We start from the raw sequence: 20558 nt of genomic DNA on the forward strand, positions 1-20558 counted from the left end.
AATTTTTAATTTTTGGACAATCTGATATTGTTATGTTTTTCATTATGGTTTAATTCATCTTTCCCTGACTACTATGTAATCTTTTGGGGTAAGTTTATTGGTAATTTGGATTTCTTCTTTTGTGTTCGTTTTTTATTCATGTTCTTATTGGATGTCCTTTTCTTGTTTATTTGTAGTGTATTCTGGATTTTAACCATTTAGAATTATGGTTATTGTAAATATATATCCTCATTCTCTGGCTTGTCTTTTCATTTTCTTTATGGTGTCTTTTTGTGAACAGGAAATTCTTGATTTTAATATAGTGCAATTTGTCAGTTTCTTCCTTTCAGTTAATACTTTTTGTATTGTATGTAAGAAATTCTTTTCCTAACGTGGGATCATGAAGATAACCCCCTGTATTATCTTCTAAAACTTTATGATTTTGCCTTTAATGGTTAAATATACAGTCCACGTAGAATAGGTTTTTGTAAATGGTTTGAGGTGGGGTCTAATTTCAGTTTTTTCTTCAGCTGAGTACTCAGTTATCCCAGAACCCATTATTGGGAGTAAACTTTTTTCTCATTGCTTTACAGGGTCCTGTTTATTATATAATGTATCTGTTTTTGTGATCTTGATTCTCTTCCATTGATCTGTTTCTGTACCATTTTCTCACTGTGTTAATTAGGAAAGCATTAAAATACATCTCTGCCCCAGTGGCCCAGCGGTTGGGTGCCGCCTTTGGCCCGGGGCGTGATCCTGGAGACCCGGATCGAGTCCCAGGTGGAGCCTGCTTCTCCCTCTGCCCCCCGCCCCCCACTCCCCACCGGTCATTAAAAATCAATAAGTAAATAAATAAAATAAAATACATCTCTGCTAGAGTACAGCTTTCCCATACTCTTCATCAACAGTAACTTGTATATCCTTGGCTTTTAGTGCTTGCATGTACTTTGTAGAATTAGCTTACGTTCCACAAAATCCTACTGTGCTTTTAAAAGAGATTTTATGGAATTTATAAATCAGTTTTGAAAAAATTAACATTGCTGTGATATTGAGTCTTCCTATTTATGCATATGTTTTACCTCTAGTTCTTTTTTAGTATTTCTCAATAATGGATTATAATTTTTCTCTGTAGAAGTCTTGGGAGCTCAGACTGCTTCAAAAGTGTTTTTCCTTTTTAATTTTTTTAAAGATTTATTTATTTGAGAGTGAGAGACAGCATGGGTGAGAGGAGGGGCAGAGGGAGAGGAAGAGAATCTAAAGTGGACTCCTCATTGAACACAGAGCCTTACATGGGGTTTGATCTCACAAAACTGAGATCATGACCTGAGCTGAAATCAAGAGTTGGATACTTAACTGACTGAGTGACCCAGGCACCCCTGCTTCAAGAGTGTCTTTTTTTTTTTTTTAACGACTATTTATTTATTTGAGAGAGAGCAAGTGTGCAAGTGCAGGGAGAAGGGGCAAAGGGAGAAGACTCCAGCTGAGCAGGGAGCTGGATGTGAGGCTTGATCCTAAGACCCTGGGATCATGACCTGACGCTTAACCCATGGAGCCACCCAAGCACCCCTTAAGAGTGTCTTAAATGCTTTGTTTTTCCTGTTTGAGTTTCTTCCTTGTTTTGGTTGTGTATAGTCTTCAGTAAGTTCTCTGAGAAAGGATCCATGGAAGGTACATTTTTTATTTATTTTTATTTTTATTTTTTAATTATTTTTATTTTTTTTAAAGATTTATTTATTTATTTGAGAGAAATAGCATGAGTGGGGAGGTGAAGGAGGAGGGGAGGGGGGATCAGACTCCCCATTGAGCAGGGAGCCTGAAGTGGGGCTCGATCCCAGGACCCTGAGATCAGGACCCAAGTGGAAGGCAGCTGTTCAACCGACTGAGCCACCCAGGTGCCCTGGAAGGTACATTTTTTTTAAAACCTTGCCTGTCTGAATACATCTTTATTATAATGTCATACTTGATAGTTTGGTTATAGAATTATAGTTCAAAAATAACTTTTTCTTAGAATTTTAAAGACTTTTTCCATTCATTATCTTTTATCTTTAAGTGTTGCTATTAAGGGTCCCATGCCACTTTGTTTTGTGTTTCTTTGTGATCTTTTTCTTTTCATAGCTTTTAAGATTTTCTTTTTATCCTGGTTCATGGTGATCTACTTTGATACAGGCTTTTTCCCTGCTTTCATCTTGCCTCTTGATTAGTTCTTTCAATCCAAAACCCCATATCCAAAAAACCCAAAAAACCAAAAAACAAAAAACCCACCCCATAACCTTTGGTTCTGTGACATTTTTGTATATTATTTATTTGGACCAACCCTCTAGGTAATGGTTCTTGGTATGGTTTCAGGATTTCCCATGTTTCTATCAGTGGATATTTATACCATATTTGTATTCTCAGGAGCATTTGAGACATTCAACCAATCCTTTTCTTTAAAAAGCTCGTCTTAAAAATAAAATAAAAAGCTCATCTTTTGGTTTTTAGGTTACCACAGTCTTGATATTTTTCTCATTTCTGTGTCCACTCCTCAGACTATTGCTGGCTCTTTTTCCTTTTTCTGACTTCTAAGTGTTGGGATTCCACAGGACTTGGGTGTAGGCCCTGTTTTCTTTTACTTTTCCTATGAGAGTCCATCTTCTCCTGCGGTTTCTATTACCATCTAAATGCAACTTATGTCTCTACCCCAAGACTTCTCTTTTCAACTCCAGACCCATGCATCCAAGTATCTATTAGAGATTTCCACCTAGATATCTCACAGTTTGCTTAAACAAGTCAGAATATGAACTAATTAAACTCTTGATGTCAGCTTCATATTTGCTTCTCTTGTGTTCTCTGTTCAGGAATTGACATTTCTGTCTACAAAGGCCAGAGACCTGGAGGTCATTCTTAACACCTTCAGCTTCCTTATCCGCCAAACCCAATGGAATCACCAAGGCCTGTTAATTCTACTATTAAATATTTCTTGAATCTGACTTCTTCCTTCACTGTCACAATATTAGTCGAAACTGCCATTATCTCTTACCTAGACCACTGCAAGTTATTGGTGTGTCTTGAGCTTCGTATACATGTGTTCTGTTGTGTCTGGCTTCTTTTGCTCAATGGTTTCATTTCTTTTGTATAGATACCCAGTTGTCTCAGCACCATTTACTGAAAAGAGCATCCTTTCCTTATTGCTTTATAGTGCCGCCATCATATATCAAATGTCCATATTACATGGTTTATATTTCTATGACATTTATTATTTCTTTAGGACAAGTTCCTAGAAATGGAATCGTTAAGGCAAAATAAATGATCATTTTTTTTTTAATGATCATTTATTAATGCTTACTGTGAAATTGCCCTAGAGAGGTTGTGCCAATTTATTTTTCAATTATTTTAATTATAGAAATAATTAAAGAATGTCTATTTGTTGTAAAAATTAACTTATTAGAAATAAAGTTAGTCTTCTTTGACTATTGCTTGAATTACTGTTCCTTTTTTATCTCCATAGTTGTACCTATCCTCAGTTTCATGTATATGTTTCCAGATTATTTTTGTATGTATTTTTATATACGTACATGAGTTTTGCCTATTTAGACATTCTAGCAGTGATTATTTCTGTGCCTTTGTTCCTTAACCTGAATTCAGTTTTAGTTCTTATACTTTAAAAAAAGTATTTGCTTTTTCAATGGGCAAAAGTTTATTTCACGTTACATTTCTTTGATTTCTAGAGAGATTACACATCTTAAAAAATAATTTATTCATATTCCGATAGCGTGTTTTCTTGTTGATTTGAAAGTACTTTTTATTATTATTTTTAATGATTTCACTTATTTTTTTGAGAGAGAAGAGGAGAGTGAGCAAGAAAGAGAGAGTAAACATTGGTGGGGTGGCAGGGTGGTGGTGGGGGGAGGGAAGTTATAAGCAGACCCCTCACTGAGCAGGGAGCCAGATACCAGTCTCAATCCCAGGACCTTGGAATCATGACCTGAGCTGAAGGTAGACTCTTATCCACTGAGCTACCCAGGCACCCCTGAAAGTACTTTTTATATACTATGGAAATGAACACTTTATCCCAGATGCTGCAGTTAGTTTGTAGTTACCTTAGTTTATGCAGCTTTTTTGGTACAAAGACATATAATAGTCTTTTTTTTTTTTTTTTAAAGATTTTATTTATTTATTCATGAGAGACACAGAGAGAGGCAGAAACACAGGCAGAGGGAGAAGCAGGCTCCCCTGAGGGAGCCCGATGTAGGACTCGATCCCAGGACCCCAGAATCATGCCCCAAGCCAAAGGCAGACACTCAACCGCTGAGCCACCCAGGTATCCTGTATAATATTTATTCTACAAAATCTGTCAATGTGTTACTTCGTTGGGTTTTTTTCTTCGCTTTCATGCTTAGAGAAACTTTCCCTACCCAGAAATTAAGTAAATATACATTCTTCTAGACTTTTTAAATTTTATTTTATTTTTTAATTTTTTTTTAAAGTTTTTATTTATTTATTCATGAGACAGAGAGAGAGGCAGAGACACAGGCAGAGGGAGAAGCAGGCTTCATGCACGAAGCCTGACATAGGACTCAATCCCGGGTCTCCAGGATCAGGCCCTGGGCTGAAGGCGGCGCTAAACCGCTGAGCCACCTGGGCTGCCCTAGACTTTTTAATAGTTCAGTTATAAAGAATTTTAGTTTTAATTCATCTGGAATTTAATTTTCTCTGTGGATTGATATGAGGCTCTCTTTCTACCCCAAAACCAAAAATGTATACTTTATCATTTCCAGAAATTTAAATGCTATTGTTTTGAAAATATAGCAAAGTATAAAGAATATATAAAAATAATTTTACCATCCAGATAACTTTTGTTAACAATTTTTTAAAAACTCAAGAGGATATTAATATGGTTAGATTTTTGAGCAGTACAAAAGTGATAAAATTGGAAAATGAAAGCCTTCCTTACCAGTTCTTTTTCCCAAATGGAAAGAATTCTTGTTAAATAGGTTTGCTACTAGTAACTACTAGTAGTTATATTAACATAATTCTGAAACTACCTTTGTATATATTATAGGATAGAGAAGATGAGTTGATATATTGATGTTTTAGAAACTAAGTTTGAAATTCTGGAAGAAAGGAGTTAGAAACTTGGAATAGGGAAAAGATGAGTATGAACCCTGTGATGCTGATTTTTGAATTAGCAGTTTCAGTTTGAACCTGTGATAGTAAACACACACACACACACACACACACACACACACACACCTATTTTCCCTGAAATGGCCTACAAATAATTACACTATGTATTAGTATTCTGAGCTCTTGGCTTCTGAATACCATTCAGAGCTCATTGAAATGGTTCGTCCAAGTCTACAGTAAGAAAGTACAGAAATGATAAAATTGAAGAGTGAAAGCTTTCCCACTAGTCCTTTTTTTTTCCCCCCAAAGGAAAATATGCCACAAAGTAAGGATATGCCTAAAAACTAATGGGGACAGGCCAAAGATTCAGGATAGTTTGAACAAAAATATCAATGACAAAATAGTTAATAGAAGAATGGTAGTTGGTATATAATGATTGATAAAATTAGAAAAACCACTATTTTGCAACCACACTATAATAATTTAGGCAAAGATTATTGATGGATGCTAAGCTAAAATCATTGTGTGAAAAGTTTTGGAGGAACAGGATTTATTTACACAGCTCTAAAGTATCTCCCTATAAGGGTGCTTGTTACAGTAGAAAGATCTGGCAAATAGGTCTTTTTTTTTTTTTTAAAGATTTTATTTATTTATTCAAGAGAGACACAGCGCGAGAGAGGCAGAGACACAGAGTGCGAGAGGCAGAGACACAGGCAGAAGGAGAAGCAGGCTCCATGCAGGGAGCCCAATGTGGGACTCGATCCTGGTACTCCAGGATCATGCCCTGGGCCAAAGGCAGGCACTCAACCACTGAGCCACCCAGGATTCCCTGGCAGATATGTCTTAAGTGATTAAATCTAAGGTTGATCACCAGTAATAGGACAAACTGTCATTATGTATTTTCTGATGTAATTCGATGGGAAATACATAATACCTAAGGTGGTATTCTTGTCAAAAATAGTTAACTTGAATCTAATATGAAGAACAATTAGACAAATCCAGATAATGGGATGTTCTACAAATAAATAGTTTGGGCTTTTAAAGATATAAGTAATGGGGGACGCCTGGGTGGCTCAGGTGGTTGAGCGCGCCTGCCTTTGGCTCACGTCATGATTCCAGGGTTCTGGGATTGAGCCCTACTTTGGGCTCCCTGCTCAGCAGGGGAGTCTTCTTCTCTCCTCCTGCTCATGCAATCTCCCTTGTCATTCTGTTTTTCAAATAAATAAATAACGTCTTTAAGACAAATGTAAAGCAATAAGGGATTTTTAAAAGACATTTGAGGACGGACACCTGGGTAGCTTAGTCAGGTGAGGTCTGACTCTTGGTTTCTGCTCAGGTTATGATCTCATGGGTCATAGGGGCAAGCCCAGTGTCTTTGGGCTCCCTACTTAGCAGAGAGTCTGCTTGAAAGATTCTCTCTCTTTGCCCCAGCCCTCATGTGTGTTCTCTCTCTCTCTCTCTCTCTCTCTCAAATAAATAAATTGATTAATCTTTAAAAAACTAAGGGCATTTGAGGAAATTTGAATATGGAATACATATTAGATATTATATCAATGTTAAATTCTTTGGGCATGATAATTGTGGTTATGTTGGAGAATGTCTTTGTTCTTGATGGACACATACTGAAGTTTTGGAAAGTGAAGTACAACTTACTTCCAGATGGTATAGTAAAAAAAAAAAATGCCCATATGTGTGTGTTTGTGTATACATGTCTATATGTAAAATATATATGTATGTATACTTGTGTGTGTGTGTGAGAGCAAGAGTACCAAATGTGACATATTCATAATTGATGATTCTTGGTGAGGGGTATAAGCATATGAGCATTCACTGTTCAGTTCATTCACTTTCTCTGTAGGTTTGAATTTTTCAAAATAAAGTAAGAGGTCCTACTTTTAATTATTATTTAAAAATTATAAATTGAAGTATAATTGATGTATAAGATTATATTAGTTTCAGGTTATGATGCAGTTATATCATATGTGTATATATTGTAAAGTGATCACAATAAGTCTAGTTGACATTTGTCACCTTACGTAGTTACAAATTTTTTTTTTTCCTTGTGATGAGAACTTTTAAGATCTAGTCTCTTGGCAACTTTTAAATATGCAGTACAGCATTCTTAATTGTAGTCACCATACAGTACCTTCTGTCCCCATAACTTACTTATTTTATAACTGGTAGTTTGGTACTTTTGACCTCCTTTACCTTTTTCTTTCACCCCTTACCCTGTGCCTCTGGCAGTCACCAGTCTGTTATCTGTATCTCTGAGCTGGTTTTCGTTTTTGTTTTTAGATTTCACATGTTAGTGAGATCATACAGTATTTATCTGTCTGACTTATTTCACTTAGCATAATGCTGTCAAGTTCCATCTGTGTTGTCACAAATAGACTCTCATATTCTGGGTCATACTTTTAAATACATCATTATTTTGTTTTACTTAACAGTTCTCCTTTTCACATTTTTTTTCTCCCTCATATGTCCATTCATTTTTTTTCTCCCTTTTTCTGTGAAAGGACAAAGACAGTTTCCTTTTGGGCAGGTAACTATTTCTATACTATACTGTTACAGTTATTTGACATTTATTAAATATTATGCTTTGAACTCAATACCACATGAAGTCTAAATTCCTAGCACATATACATTTATGTTTTAAAGAGGTAACTGAAACTTGAGACTATAAAAATAACTTTAACATCCTGGCTTTTCTTTTTTCTTTCCTTGTAAAATTCACGGTGAGTTTCTTACCTTAACAGCCATGCATTTTGGTCCTTTATAATTTCAGTGTTGAGAATATTTGCGTGGAAATGATCTTTCTTACCTTCTAAACAATTTTATTTTTCTTGAATGAGTTTTCAGAAGTAGGACGTCTTTGTCTTATTTTAAAATATTTTTTTGTAACTGTCTTTTTGTGTTCTCACTTTTCTGTCTTTTCTGCTATGGGATCTGTGCAAATTTCATCAGTTTATCTATCACACAGCTGTCAGTTATGTTTTCAGTTTATTCATGCTCCTCAGACTCAGCAAGTCCTTGAAATAAGTGGGAAGACTGTGTGACCTGAGAATTGGTAAAACATTTTGGAAAGTGCAGTTTTAGCCAATGTTAAACTTATTTTTGACATCACTTTGTTGATGGTTATCTCGACTGATCAATGACTAAGTTTTGAATAAACAGAACACTATAAATAAAATAGTGTTTTGGAGTATTAAGAGAATATAAAGTACATTCCTTTCAACTCTACAGAATTGAGAAAAACACATGAAAATTCTTTTTCAAGGAAGCATTTCTGTAATATCTTGTAGAAATTTTAGAAAGAGCGTGTATAATCAATCTTCATTATTTGCAGATCCTCTGTTTGTGAATTTGTCTGCTTGTTAAAATTTATTTGTAGCCCCAAAGTCTGTACTCAGTGCTTTCAGTCGTTTGCATATATGTGCAGAGGTGGGAAAATTGAGCCCCTAGACCTGCACATTCCCAGCTAAGATGGAACAAAGTGACACTTGGCCATCTTGTTTCAGCCCTCACATAGACTTGACCAGGAGCTGGGAGAATGTAGAGGGCAGTGCAGTGCAGTGTAGTGTAAAAAGTCTGGCTTGGTATCATTTGGGTGAGATTTGAATCCCAACTCTGGCACTTGTTGTGGGGCAGCCTCAGGAAAGACACCTAACACTTCTGAACCTCATTTTCTCTTTTGTACAAAAATGGGGGTAGAATCTACCAGAATGAATTGTTTTTAGGATCTAAGATTATAATCTTTTTAAAAAAGATTTTATTTATTCATGAGAGAGACACAGAGAGAGACAGAGACACACAGGCAGAGGGAGAACAGGCTCCATGCAGGGAGCCCGACATAGGACTTGATCCCAGGTCTCCAGGATCACACCCTGGGCTGAAGGGGGTGCTAAACTGCTGAGCCACTCGGGCTGCCCAGATTATAATCTATATGAGATATGTTTGTGTACATATTTCTCCTAGGAGCAGTGGGTCAGTCTTTGTTAATTCAGTGTTTGCAATGAATGTATAGAACATAACCATCAGAAATAATGAAAATCAACTGAATATCTTTACTAAGTCATGTTTAATAATTTTACTCTAGTATTGATACTTGTTCTTACCAAAATGTTATCTGGACTCTGAAGAGATCACTAGAATTAGCATATAATTGGAAACAGGTTAACAATGGTATCAATAGTCTAAAGCTATATGCTTTCTTCAATGCTGTTTCCTTTCTTTTCACTTAACAGCTCTTTGGAACTCTGGATATTTTTTACCCAAATGCTTCATACTACTCTGTTCCTTCTCTCATCTATTATCCTCATCAGTTGTAGAAGGATTATGCCAACTATTAAGTTACTGTCTTTCAGCTCCAAACACACCCTCTAATGCTTTTCTGAGATTTTGCAAACCACATTTCTGCCTTGTCAGCTTTACTTCTAGGTTTCACTTGCACAGGACTCTGAAGGAAGGCTGCAGGGAGGAGGAGGAAAAAGGGACTTTTGCACACACTTTCTCTTTGTTTCCTGTGGGCTCCATGTCTCTTTGCTTTTGTGTTCGTGTGACCACTATCTTAGTGGAGTTCTTCACCCCAGCAACAGGTTTTTCTCTGTAGCAGCAGTTGAATCCAGTTTGAAGTTTCCCAGTACTCAAGAGCTGGCTTCATCAATACCTTTGGTAACACCAGCTGCACTGGAAGGCTAGCCCCTTCCTCCTTGAAGGACACCCCAATCCCTTAGGAACTCCTTTTCCAAAGTCAGAGATGTTGGCACCAGCCAAGCAACACTGTCTCCTCAGGGATCTGAGTTTCAGCTGTGTAGAACCTTTCCTGTAAACCTTTGGGTTTTAATAATTCCAGTCTTTTACCTTGACTCCTCTGGTCCTGGGGGTGGTAACTTCTCCCTGCACTTGTTCATCTTTCATGTTCTTTCTTTATCTTTTTAGTTACTTATATACTAACGTAGTTAATAATGATATTAAATTCTGTTAAAATACATTGATTTATTTATGTGGTTGGGCCTTTTCTGATACAAAGATTAAGTTAATGGAGAATGTGGAAAACAGTGTTTGGTGCAAGGTAATGCTCAATGAATAACATCTAGTAGCTTAGTGGATATTGGTATATATAGACTAGCATACTTGAAAGAACTTGAGAATTTTATAGCCTGTTTCTTTCCAAAATACTAAAATTTCTAGTCTGCATAACTCAGAAAACATAATCGTTGGATGTTACTAATATTGATATGTTCAGATATTACCTTCTCAGTGTCTAACCCAACTACCTTCTTTAATTTTTTTTTTAAAGATTTTATTTGTTCATTCATAAGAGACAGAGAGGGGCAGAGACACAGGCAGAGGGAGAAGCAGGCTCCTTGCAGGGAGCCCAGTGTGGGACTCGATCCTGGACCCTGGGATCACACCCTGAGCCAATGACAGATGCTCAACTGCTGAGCCACCCAAGCATCCTAACTACTCTCTTTAAATTTTTTTTTAATTTATTTTTTATTGGTGTTCAATTTACCAACATACAGAATAACCCCCAGTGCCCGTCACCCAATCACTCCCACCCCCCGCCCTCCTCCCCTTCTACCACCCCTAGTTTGTTTCCCAGAGTTAGCAGTCTTTACGTTCTGTCTCCCTTTCTGATATTTCCCACACATTTCTTCTCCCTTCCCTTATATTCCCTTTCACTATTATTTATATTCCCCACATGAATGAGAACATATAATGTTTGTCCTTCCCCGACTGACTTAATTCACTCAGCTCTCTTTAAATTATAACCTCTTGGGGGTCCCTGGGTGGCTCAGCGGTTGGGCACCTGCCTTCAGCCTAGGGCGTGATCCTGGAGTCCTGGGATCGGGTCCCCCATCGGGCTCCCTGCATGGAGCCTGCTTCTCTCTCTGCCTGTGTCTCTGACTCTCTCTGTGTCTCTCATGAATGAATAAATAAAATCATAAAAAAAATTATAACCTCTTTCCTGTATACCTGCTCACTTAACCATTTCTTCGTGTTACTACCTTATTATTTCCATAGTACATCACTAATATACTCTGTATTTATTTGCTTATTGACTACCCTTTCCCCACAATTTTAAGTGCCGTGAGGGCAGAGAGATTTTGTATATTCTTTACACTGTCAGCATCTGGAACAGTGTCTGATATGTAGAAGGCATTCAATAAGTATTGAAAGAATGAATTGATTTTAGCAGATGAACTCTTGAGCACACTTTAATAGATTTTTATACTGCATTTTTTTATACTGCATTTCTTTCCTACAACAGATTTTTGTGGAGTGTCTGGTTTGTATTTGTGTTTGTGTTTCTACAGCTCTGATCAGTGTCTTGTATGCAGGTGATGTTCATGAAAGGTGATATGGATTGGTTTAGTTTTTATTTTTTGTTACGGTTGCATGTCATTATATACTGGACATTTAGGGTCTTACCTCTTATCTTGGTGGGAGGAAAAATGCCTTTGAGCTCTCAAGCTTTAGTTACAATCACCCAAATCAGTAGAATCAATGTCCATAATTATTGAAGTGATTAAATTCTTCTCTTTTTTATTGTCGCTTAGATTCTTTTTGTATTTTCCTTTTATTATTTTTTTTGCCTTCCCCTTTTGATTGACGAACACCTTTGTGGTACTGAAGAAGTCATCTGTATTTCCTTTGCTGGTGTTTCAATTTCCAGCTGATAATTTTGTTAAAATGTTTCTTAGTATGGGAGTATTAAATAGTCTTAGAAAATGTAGGAACGTAGGAAGAAAATAAATGAAGATTTAAAAATTACTTATGTTCTTACCACCCAGGAAATAAACCACTGTTAAAACAAGAGTTATATAAGAGGGTATAGTTTTTACCCTACTTCTTTTAGAACATGAAACCAGTGCAGGAAACTCAAGTAAGTTACATTTCTCTGCAGTCACTTGTCTCTTTATGGAATGTGCCCAAGCTCTGTTCATGATTCGTGAAAATGAAGACATTGCTTTTTAGGTGATCATGACTGATCTTTGAAAACTTTTTATCAATAGAAGTTCTATCTTCTTTAAATTAATATCTAGATACTCATTATTCCATTATTGTTTTTATTGTTTGGTTATTTTATTAAATCTTTATGTGAAGAATTTTCTTAGTTTTAGGTAGTAGGTAGATGAAACTGTTTCTTTTTAACATTTTATATTTGTTCAAAGTATAGTTTCACACATTTACCAATATTTTTTTCAGTTTTGATTTTCAGAGTATTTTCAAGCAATAATATAAGAAGCACTGTATTTTCTAATGTGACTTTTATTTATTACTTACAATAAACTAAATGGTACCATTGTTGGTTTAATCATTATATCCAGAGGAATGGAATAATGGAGTTTGTCACTATAAAGTTCTTTAGAGATTATTTAGTGTTAATTATTTTTTCCCCTTTATGTCATTTCATTAACAAGACACATCTTAAAATCTCCAAGGACATTAGTAGAAGCATGTAGAAGCAAGATGACTTTCAACCCCACTTGGTCTCCTACCAGGGCTCATACTTTATAGTGTTCCTCTTCAAGGATAGTTCCTCTGGTCTTTTTCCTCCCAAAGTGTTACATTAAAACATTGTGAGAGAATAACTTATCTTTCACTGGCTTACTTCCTCTGACTCAGGGGAGGGAGAGTTCTAATTATTGTTGGCTCAACTGTAGTCTCTTTTTTTTTTTTTTTTGAGAGACAAACTTGATACCATGTTTCTCTAATTATGACAGATTTTTTTTACTTTTTAACATCTCTGAAATTGGGATATCTTTTATCCATAGATGCCTTAGTATTGTTGTTGACCAAGTGGTAATTGTGATGTATCTGTCCTTGCCTGTGTTTTGTGAACCTAGTTGTATCCCTAGTGACATATTATTGCAGCCCCTTAATGTCTCAATAAACTATTTCAGTACCTTTTGAAAAAAGATGTGAGTTCTGGTTGCTATCTAAAAATCTTTTAGCACCTTGGTTAAGATCAAGAAAGTATCAGCATTCTAATGGCAAAATGAGTCTGTGGTTTCAAAGAAAGTTTTGGTAACAGTAATAGAGAAACACTCTTTTAAGAAATGCTGCATCACTAAAGCTTTTAATGGCCAGAGAATGATATCCTGTGGAAAAACACAGACATTAGGTAACTGACTGAAAAAGTGATTCAGAAGAGTCAGGCTTAAATATGAAGTATTTAACTTATTCACAAGAATAGATGTACAGTAACAATCTTTGTCTAAATGTGTCCAAAAGAGCTCTTTAAAAAGATGTAACATAAGAATTCAAACTGATAAAATCTTGTACTTTATTTGGCAGTTTTTCTTCCTTAGTGGAACATAAAACAGTGGTGCATCTTAAGAGGTATCTTAGATTTAACAAAATGTGGTAGATTAGAATATTCTTCTGGAGTTGTAGCAATGACCAGTATAAAGTTATCTTTTTATCTGAAACATATTCTCTGAATCTTAAACATTAGGGTTACTTAATTACTTAACCAGTAATTAATATTGCATTCTAATTCTACTTTTTCTTAAGGAAGTAGAACATAACATAGTCTACTTAGGACAGTTCCTGTATACAGACTGGTACTTGCTTTGTTTATTCTTTTCATCATCATCTCATATATTGATACTTTTTAGTACTTTACTACTTCTATAAAAATAATTTCAGGGGATCCCTGGGTGGCTCAGCGGTTTGGCGCCTTCCTTGGCCCAGGGTGCGATCCTGGAGTCCCTGGATCGAGTCTCGCTTCGGGCTCCCAGCATGGAGCCTACTTCTCCCTGTGTCTCTGCCTCTCTCTCTCTCTGTCTGTCATAATTAATAAATACATAAACAAATAAATAAATAAATCTTAAAAAAAATTTCATTAAGAAATTCAAACAACATGAAAAGTAAAGAAAAAATCAAAAGTACCTGAAACTCCACTATTCTCACTGATGATGCCTTTCCAGATACTTCTCCTACACCTGTTCATATGTGAAAATGGATGTGTGGTTTTTGTAAAATTACATACCTCTCACGTTTAGTAAGTTACTTTTTACTCCATTCAGTGTTGTGTTACAGTCACTGTTCCATCTTTTTTTTTTTAATTATTTATTTATTTATTCATGAGAGACACTGAGAGAGAGAGAGGCAGAGACACAGGCAGAGGGAGAAGCAGGCTCCATGCAGAAAGCCGGATGTGGGACTCAATCCTGGGACTCCGAGATCACGCCCTGAGCCAAAGGCAGACACGCTCAACTGCTGAGCCACCCAGGTGTCCTGCCACTGTTCCATCTTAAATATTAACTGATTAGTTATTGATTTTAATGGCTGCATAATTTTCCATTGTAGAACTGTGCTGAATTATTTAAGCAGATTCTTGTTAATGGACATTTAGGTTCATTCAGTTTTCCTTATTATAAATAGTGCTTTGATGAATATTTCTGGGTATCCATGTTTTTTATTTTGTAGAATTATATCATGATAAATTCTTTTTTAAAAATATTTTTTTTAGGGATCCCTGGGTGGCGCAGCGGTTTAGCGCCTGCCTTTGGCCCAGGGCGCGATCCTGGAGACCCGGGATCGAATCCCACGTTGGGCTCCCGGTGCATGGAGCCTGCTTCTCCCTCTGCCTGCGTCTCTGCCTTTCTCTCTCTCTCTGTGTGACTATCATAAATAAATAAAAATTTAAAAAAATATATAATTTTTATTTTATAGAGAGAGAGCACATGAGCAGGGGGAGAGGCAGAGGGAGAGGGAAAATCTCAAGCAGACTCTGCACTGTGCATGGAGGCAATGCAGGGCTTAAACCTCACAACCCTGAGATCACGACCTGAGCCAAAACCAAGAGTTGGAGATTTAACTGACTACACCACCCAGAAGCTCCTCATGATAAATTCTTAAAAGTGGGATTTGGACATTAATTAGTTTATTGGAACTTTTATTACTAGCTTTTAAAAGTTTGGTATTTTTTCTTTTTTTAAAGGTATTAGTGCAGTTTTGCTGAAGTGATGATAATGTATGATATTGAAATATTGAAATGTCTTTAAAAAACCTAATTAATGGGGCCCCTGGGTGAATCAGTTGGTTAAGCATCTTCTTTCAGCTCAGGTTGGGATCAAGCCCCACATCAGGCTCCCTGCTCTGCAAAGAGTCTGCTTCTCTGTCTCTTGCACCCAGTCCTGCCTCCCCACCTTATGCCCTTTGTCAAATAAATAAATAAAATCTTAAAAAGGACCTAATTAGTATTTTAAGATCTGATTCTTAACTTTTTAACAAATGGTCTTGACTCTTAACAGTGTATTTGGAAGTCTTTCATTTGTAATAAATGGAAGTGAGAAGTTATTCAACCAAAGAAAGAGAATGAAAAGTTAAAGTACTAAGTGCAAAGAAAAATAACTGATAGAAGTATGGGAAAACTGGAAGGGTAATGATTCAGATAAAGGGCTTTGGAGGTGCACCTAGGTGGCTCAGTGGCTGAGTGTCTGCCTTTGGCTCAGGTGGTGATCCTAGAGTCCTGGGATTAAGTTCAGGATCAGGCTCCCAGTAGGGAACCTGCTTCTCCCTCTGCCTAGTCTTTGTCTCTCTCTCTGTCTCTCATGAATAAAGAAATAAATAAATCTTAAAAAAAAAAAAAAAAAAGAAAGAGCTTTGGAAACAAACCTGGGTTTGATTCCTTATTCTGTCTCTTACTACATGACCTTGGGGAAGCTTTTTAACCTCTCTAAATTTGTATATCCTCTTTTAAGGATAATAATATACAGCTGTTGTGAGGATTAAATAATTATACCTAACATTACTGAATCCTTATTGTCTATGGCAAGCATTTTATTAAATATTTATATGTATTTTTTTAACTTGGCTAATATTTATTATCTTAATTCTTACAAACTTGTGAGATGTTAATATATTTTAGTGATGAGGAAACTAAAAGATTTTTAGTTTTAGGCAACACAGTTAATAAGTAGTAGAACCAGAATTTTTTTTTTTGGCTTTCTTTTTTTTAATTTTTATTGGAGTTCAATTTGCCAACATATAGCATAACACCCAGCGCTCTTCCCATCAAGTGCCCCCCTCAGTGCCCGTCACCCAGTCACCCCCACCCCCTGCCCACCTCCCTTTCCACCACCCCTTGTTTGTTTCCCAGAGTTAGGAGTCTCTCACGTTCTGTCTCCCTTTCTGATATTTCCCACTCATTTTTTTCTCCTTTCCCCTTTATTCCTTTTCACTATTTTTTATATTCCCCAAATGAATGAGACCATATAATGTTTGTCCTTCTCTGATTGACTTATTTCACTCAGCATAATACCCTCCAGTTCCATCCACGTCAAAGCAAATGGTGGGTATTTGTCTTTTCTAATGGCTGAGTAATATTCCATTGTATACATAAACCACATCTTTATCCGTTCATCTTTCGATGGACACGGAGGCTCCTTCCACAGTTTGGCTATTGTGGACATAGCTGTTGTAAACATCAGGGTGCAGGTGGCCCAGCATTTCACTGCATCTGTATCTTTGGGGTAAATCCCCAGCAGTACATTTGGAGTCCTAGGGCAAATCTATTTTTAACTCTTTGAGGAACCTCCACACAGTTTTCCAGAGTGGCTGCACCAGTTCACATTCCCACCAACAGTGCAGGAGGGTTCCCCTCTCTCCGCATCCTCTCCAACATTTGTTGTTTCCTGCCTTGTTAATTTTCCCCATTCTCACTGATGTGAGGTGGTATCTCCCTGTGGTTTTGATGTGTATTTCCCTGATGGCCAGTGATACAGAGCATTTTCTCATGTGCTTGTTGGCCATGTCTATGTCTTCCTCTGTGAGATTTCTGTTCATGTCTTTTGCCCATTTCATGATTGGATTGTTTGTTTCTTTGGTGTTGAGTTTAATAAGTTCTTTATAGATCTTGGATACTAGCCCTTTATCTGATACGTCATTTGCAAATATCTTCTCCCATTCTGTAGGTTGTCTTTTAGTTTTGTTGACTGTATCCTTTGCTGTGCAAAAGCTTCTTATCTTGATGAAGTCCCAGTAGTTCATTTTTGCTTTTGTTTCTCTTGCCTTCATGGATGTATCTTGCAGGAAGTTACTGTGGCCAAGTTCAAAAAGGGTGTTGTCTGTGTTCTCCTCTATGATTTTGATGGAATCTTGTCTCACATTTAGATCTTTCATCCATTTTGAGTTTCTTTGTGTATGGTGTAAGATAACGGTCCAGTTTCATTCTTCTGCATGTAGATGTCCAATTTTCCCAGCACCATTTATTGAAGAGACTCTCTTTTTTTTCCAGTGGACAATCTTTCCTCCTTTGTCGAATATTAGTTGACCATAAAGTTCAGGGTCCACTTCTGGATTCTCTATTCTGTTCCATTGATCTATGTGTCTGTTTTAGTGCCAGTACCACACTGGTAGAACCAGAATTTGAACCTGAACAGTCTGACCCAGTAGAGCCTGCAATTTGAAATACTGTTCTATGTGCATATAAAGCTCTTAGCACAGTGTGTAGCATTAGTTAATATATATGTTTAGGCTATCTTTTAAAAACAAGTATGTCAAAAGAATGAGAAAAGAAGCCACTGACTGGGAGAAAATATTTGCTAAAACATATCTGATAAAGGACTGTTACTCAAAATACATGAAGAACTCGTAAAACTCAGCAGTTGGAAAATCAGTTTCATTAAAAAATGAGCCAAATATCTAAACAGACACTTCACCAGAGAAGATATACATACACGTGGCCAGTAAGCATATGAAAAGATGCTTGACATCATATGCTATTTGAAAATTGCAAATTAAAAAGGGAGATACCACTATACACCTATTAAAATGACAAAAAATTCATAGTGACAACACCAGTTGCAGGTGAGGATGTGAATGTCTTTAAAAAACCTAATTAATAGGGCCCCTGGGTGAATTCATTTCATTCATTGCTGGTGGGAATGCAAAATGGGGCAGCCAGTTTGGAAGACAGTTTTAGTTTGTTACAAAACTAAACATACTCTTACCATATGATCTAGGAATTGTGTTCCTGGGTGTTTACCCAGAAAAGTTGAAAACTTACATCCACACAAAAACCTGCACGTGGTATAGCAGCTTTATTCATAATTGCTAAAACTTGGAAATAACCAAGATGCCTTCATTAGATGAATAGATAAACTTAGCACATCTATATGTAATGGAGTATTCACTCCTAAAAAGAAATGAACTGGGATCCCTGGGTGGCGCAGCGGTTTGGCGCCTGCCTTTGGCCCAGGGCGCGATCCTGGAGACCCCGGATCGAATCCCACGTCAGGCTCCCGGTGCATGGAGCCTGCTTCTCCCTCTGCCTATGTCTCTGCCTCTCTCTCTCTCTCTATGTGACTATCATAAATAAATTAAAAAAAAAAAAAAAAAAAAGAAATGAACTATCAAACTGTGATAAGACAAGGAGGAAGCTTAAATGCATGTTACTAAGTGAACATAGCCAATCTGGAAAGGCTGCATACTCTGATTCCAATTATGTGACATTCTTGAAAAGCTGAATTATGGCTACAGTTAACAAGATCAGTGGTTGCTAAAGGTTAGGAAAAAAGGAGGGATGAATAGGCTGAACATAGAGAATATTTAGGGCAGTGAAACTATTCTGTATGATATAATGGTAGATAATGTCATACATTTGTGAAAACCCATAGAGTAAACTCCAAGAGTGAACCGTAATGAAGACTGTAGTCCTTTGGGATGATGTGTCATTGTAGGTTCAATAGTTTTAACAAATGTACTACTACTCTGCAGAATGTTGATGGTGGGAAAGGCTGTGCTTGTGTAGGGACTGGGACTATGGGAGAACACTGTACTTTCTGCTCAACTTTGTTGTGAACCTAAAACTAGTCTAAAAAAATGAAGTTTATTTTAATTTATATTTATTTATTTATTTATTTATTTATTTATTTATTTATTTATGATAGTTACAGAGAGAGAGAGAGGCAGAGACATAGGCAGAGGGAGAAGCAGGCTCCATGCACTGGGAGCCCGACGTGGGATTCGATCCCGGGTCTCCAGGATCGCGCCCTGGGCCAAAGGCAGGCGCCAAACCGCTGCGCCACCCAGGGATCCCTGAAGTTTATTTTAAAAAATAGAAAATAGGAGCACCTGGGTGGCTCAGTGGTTGAGTGTCTGTCTTTGGCTCAGGTCATAATCCCAGGGCCCTGCGATTGAGTCCTGCAGCAGGCTCCACAGGGAGTCTGCTTCTCCCTCTACCTGTGTCTCTGCCTTTCTCTCTCTGTCTTCATTAATAAATAAATAAAATCTTTAAAAATAAATAAAATTAAAAATAGAAAATAAAATTAAAAAAATCAAGTACGCATTGTAATGTGACACTTGTGATGCTTTCATTTTTAGGCCCAGAATAAAGAGACCAATGTTTTAGCTGCTGCAAAGGTGATTGACACGAAATCTGAAGAAGAACTTGAAGATTACATGGTTGAGATTGATATATTAGCATCTTGTGATCACCCAAATATAGTCAAACTTCTGGATGCCTTCTATTATGAGAACAATCTTTGGGTAACTATTTTCTATTGATCTATAAGAGTTAAAATGAATTAATTGTCCAACAGAGGTTTATAAGTTGTGAAAGCCCTATTACCTCTTCTATTTAATTACTTATGTTACTTGAATGGGATTTGATCTGATAAGAGGTTCATTACCAATGTAGTTATCCTTAGTTTCAGCAGATGTTCAGATATATATTTCAAATTGTACAGTATTTTATTATTGACGTTGGACCCAAATGGAAAAACTTAGATAAAAATATTGAATTTCCTAAACTATGAAATTAAATGGTCTTTCATGTTTGTAATTTAAATTTAGCATTTATTTAAAAATTTTTTGGAAATCTCTTTTGTTTTCTTAGAAATTGTTTATAATTTCTTACCCTAAACTTTTTGTAAATCATGTAATTATAGAATGTTTACTAGAAATTTTAAATATCTTCTATTTTATCAGACTCACCTTTGGTGCATGATGTAGTAGCTAAGGCCAAATGTATAAATTCTGTTTATTTTTAGAAAATATTAGGCACAAATACACATAGAAATAAAATCATATTTATTATAATAACTGGTCAGTCATTTGCTCTGTACTAATTTAATCATGAGGCCTTTCTGAAATGAGAATTTTCTCCTTGAGGGAAAGTGTTACGAGGGAAATGTTAGGAGAGAAGAGTAGGTAGTAGAAGTAATTCCTGATTGGAAATCGAAAGCTCTGTATTTTTTGATCCTGGTGCTGGTAGGTAGAAGCTTAAATAAGTCAGTTAACCTTTAAGTCTGTTTACTCATCTATCTATAAGATGAGTGATCTACCTTCCAAATTATTTTTCAAATGATAAAATGAATTTGAAAACAATTTGTAATTGGCAGGCCTCTGTAAAAAATAAGAGTGTTATACAAAGAGGTTAAAGCAGGAAGCTATACAGTTTGACAAGACAAATAATTTAAAAAAATTATCTGTAGTTACAAGTGTGGTGTCCTCTA

The 20558-nt window shown here is 36.4% G+C and overlaps 1 protein-coding gene across 3 annotated transcripts in view; it reads left to right on the top strand.

Annotated features, from left to right (window-relative positions):
• Positions 1-20558, top strand: part of SLK (STE20 like kinase) — a 63181-nt gene that overhangs the window by 4069 nt on the left and 38554 nt on the right. For all 3 annotated transcript variants that reach the window (XM_038578715.1, XM_038578714.1, XM_038578716.1), the window contains one exon: positions 19426-19590. In XM_038578715.1, the coding sequence (XP_038434643.1) occupies positions 19426-19590 (165 nt within the window). The remainder of the gene's footprint in view (positions 1-19425; positions 19591-20558) is intronic.

The sequence above is a fragment of the Canis lupus genome, chromosome 28 (assembly GCF_011100685.1).
Source record: "Canis lupus familiaris isolate Mischka breed German Shepherd chromosome 28, alternate assembly UU_Cfam_GSD_1.0, whole genome shotgun sequence".
Classification (NCBI taxonomy): Eukaryota; Metazoa; Chordata; class Mammalia; order Carnivora; family Canidae; genus Canis; species Canis lupus.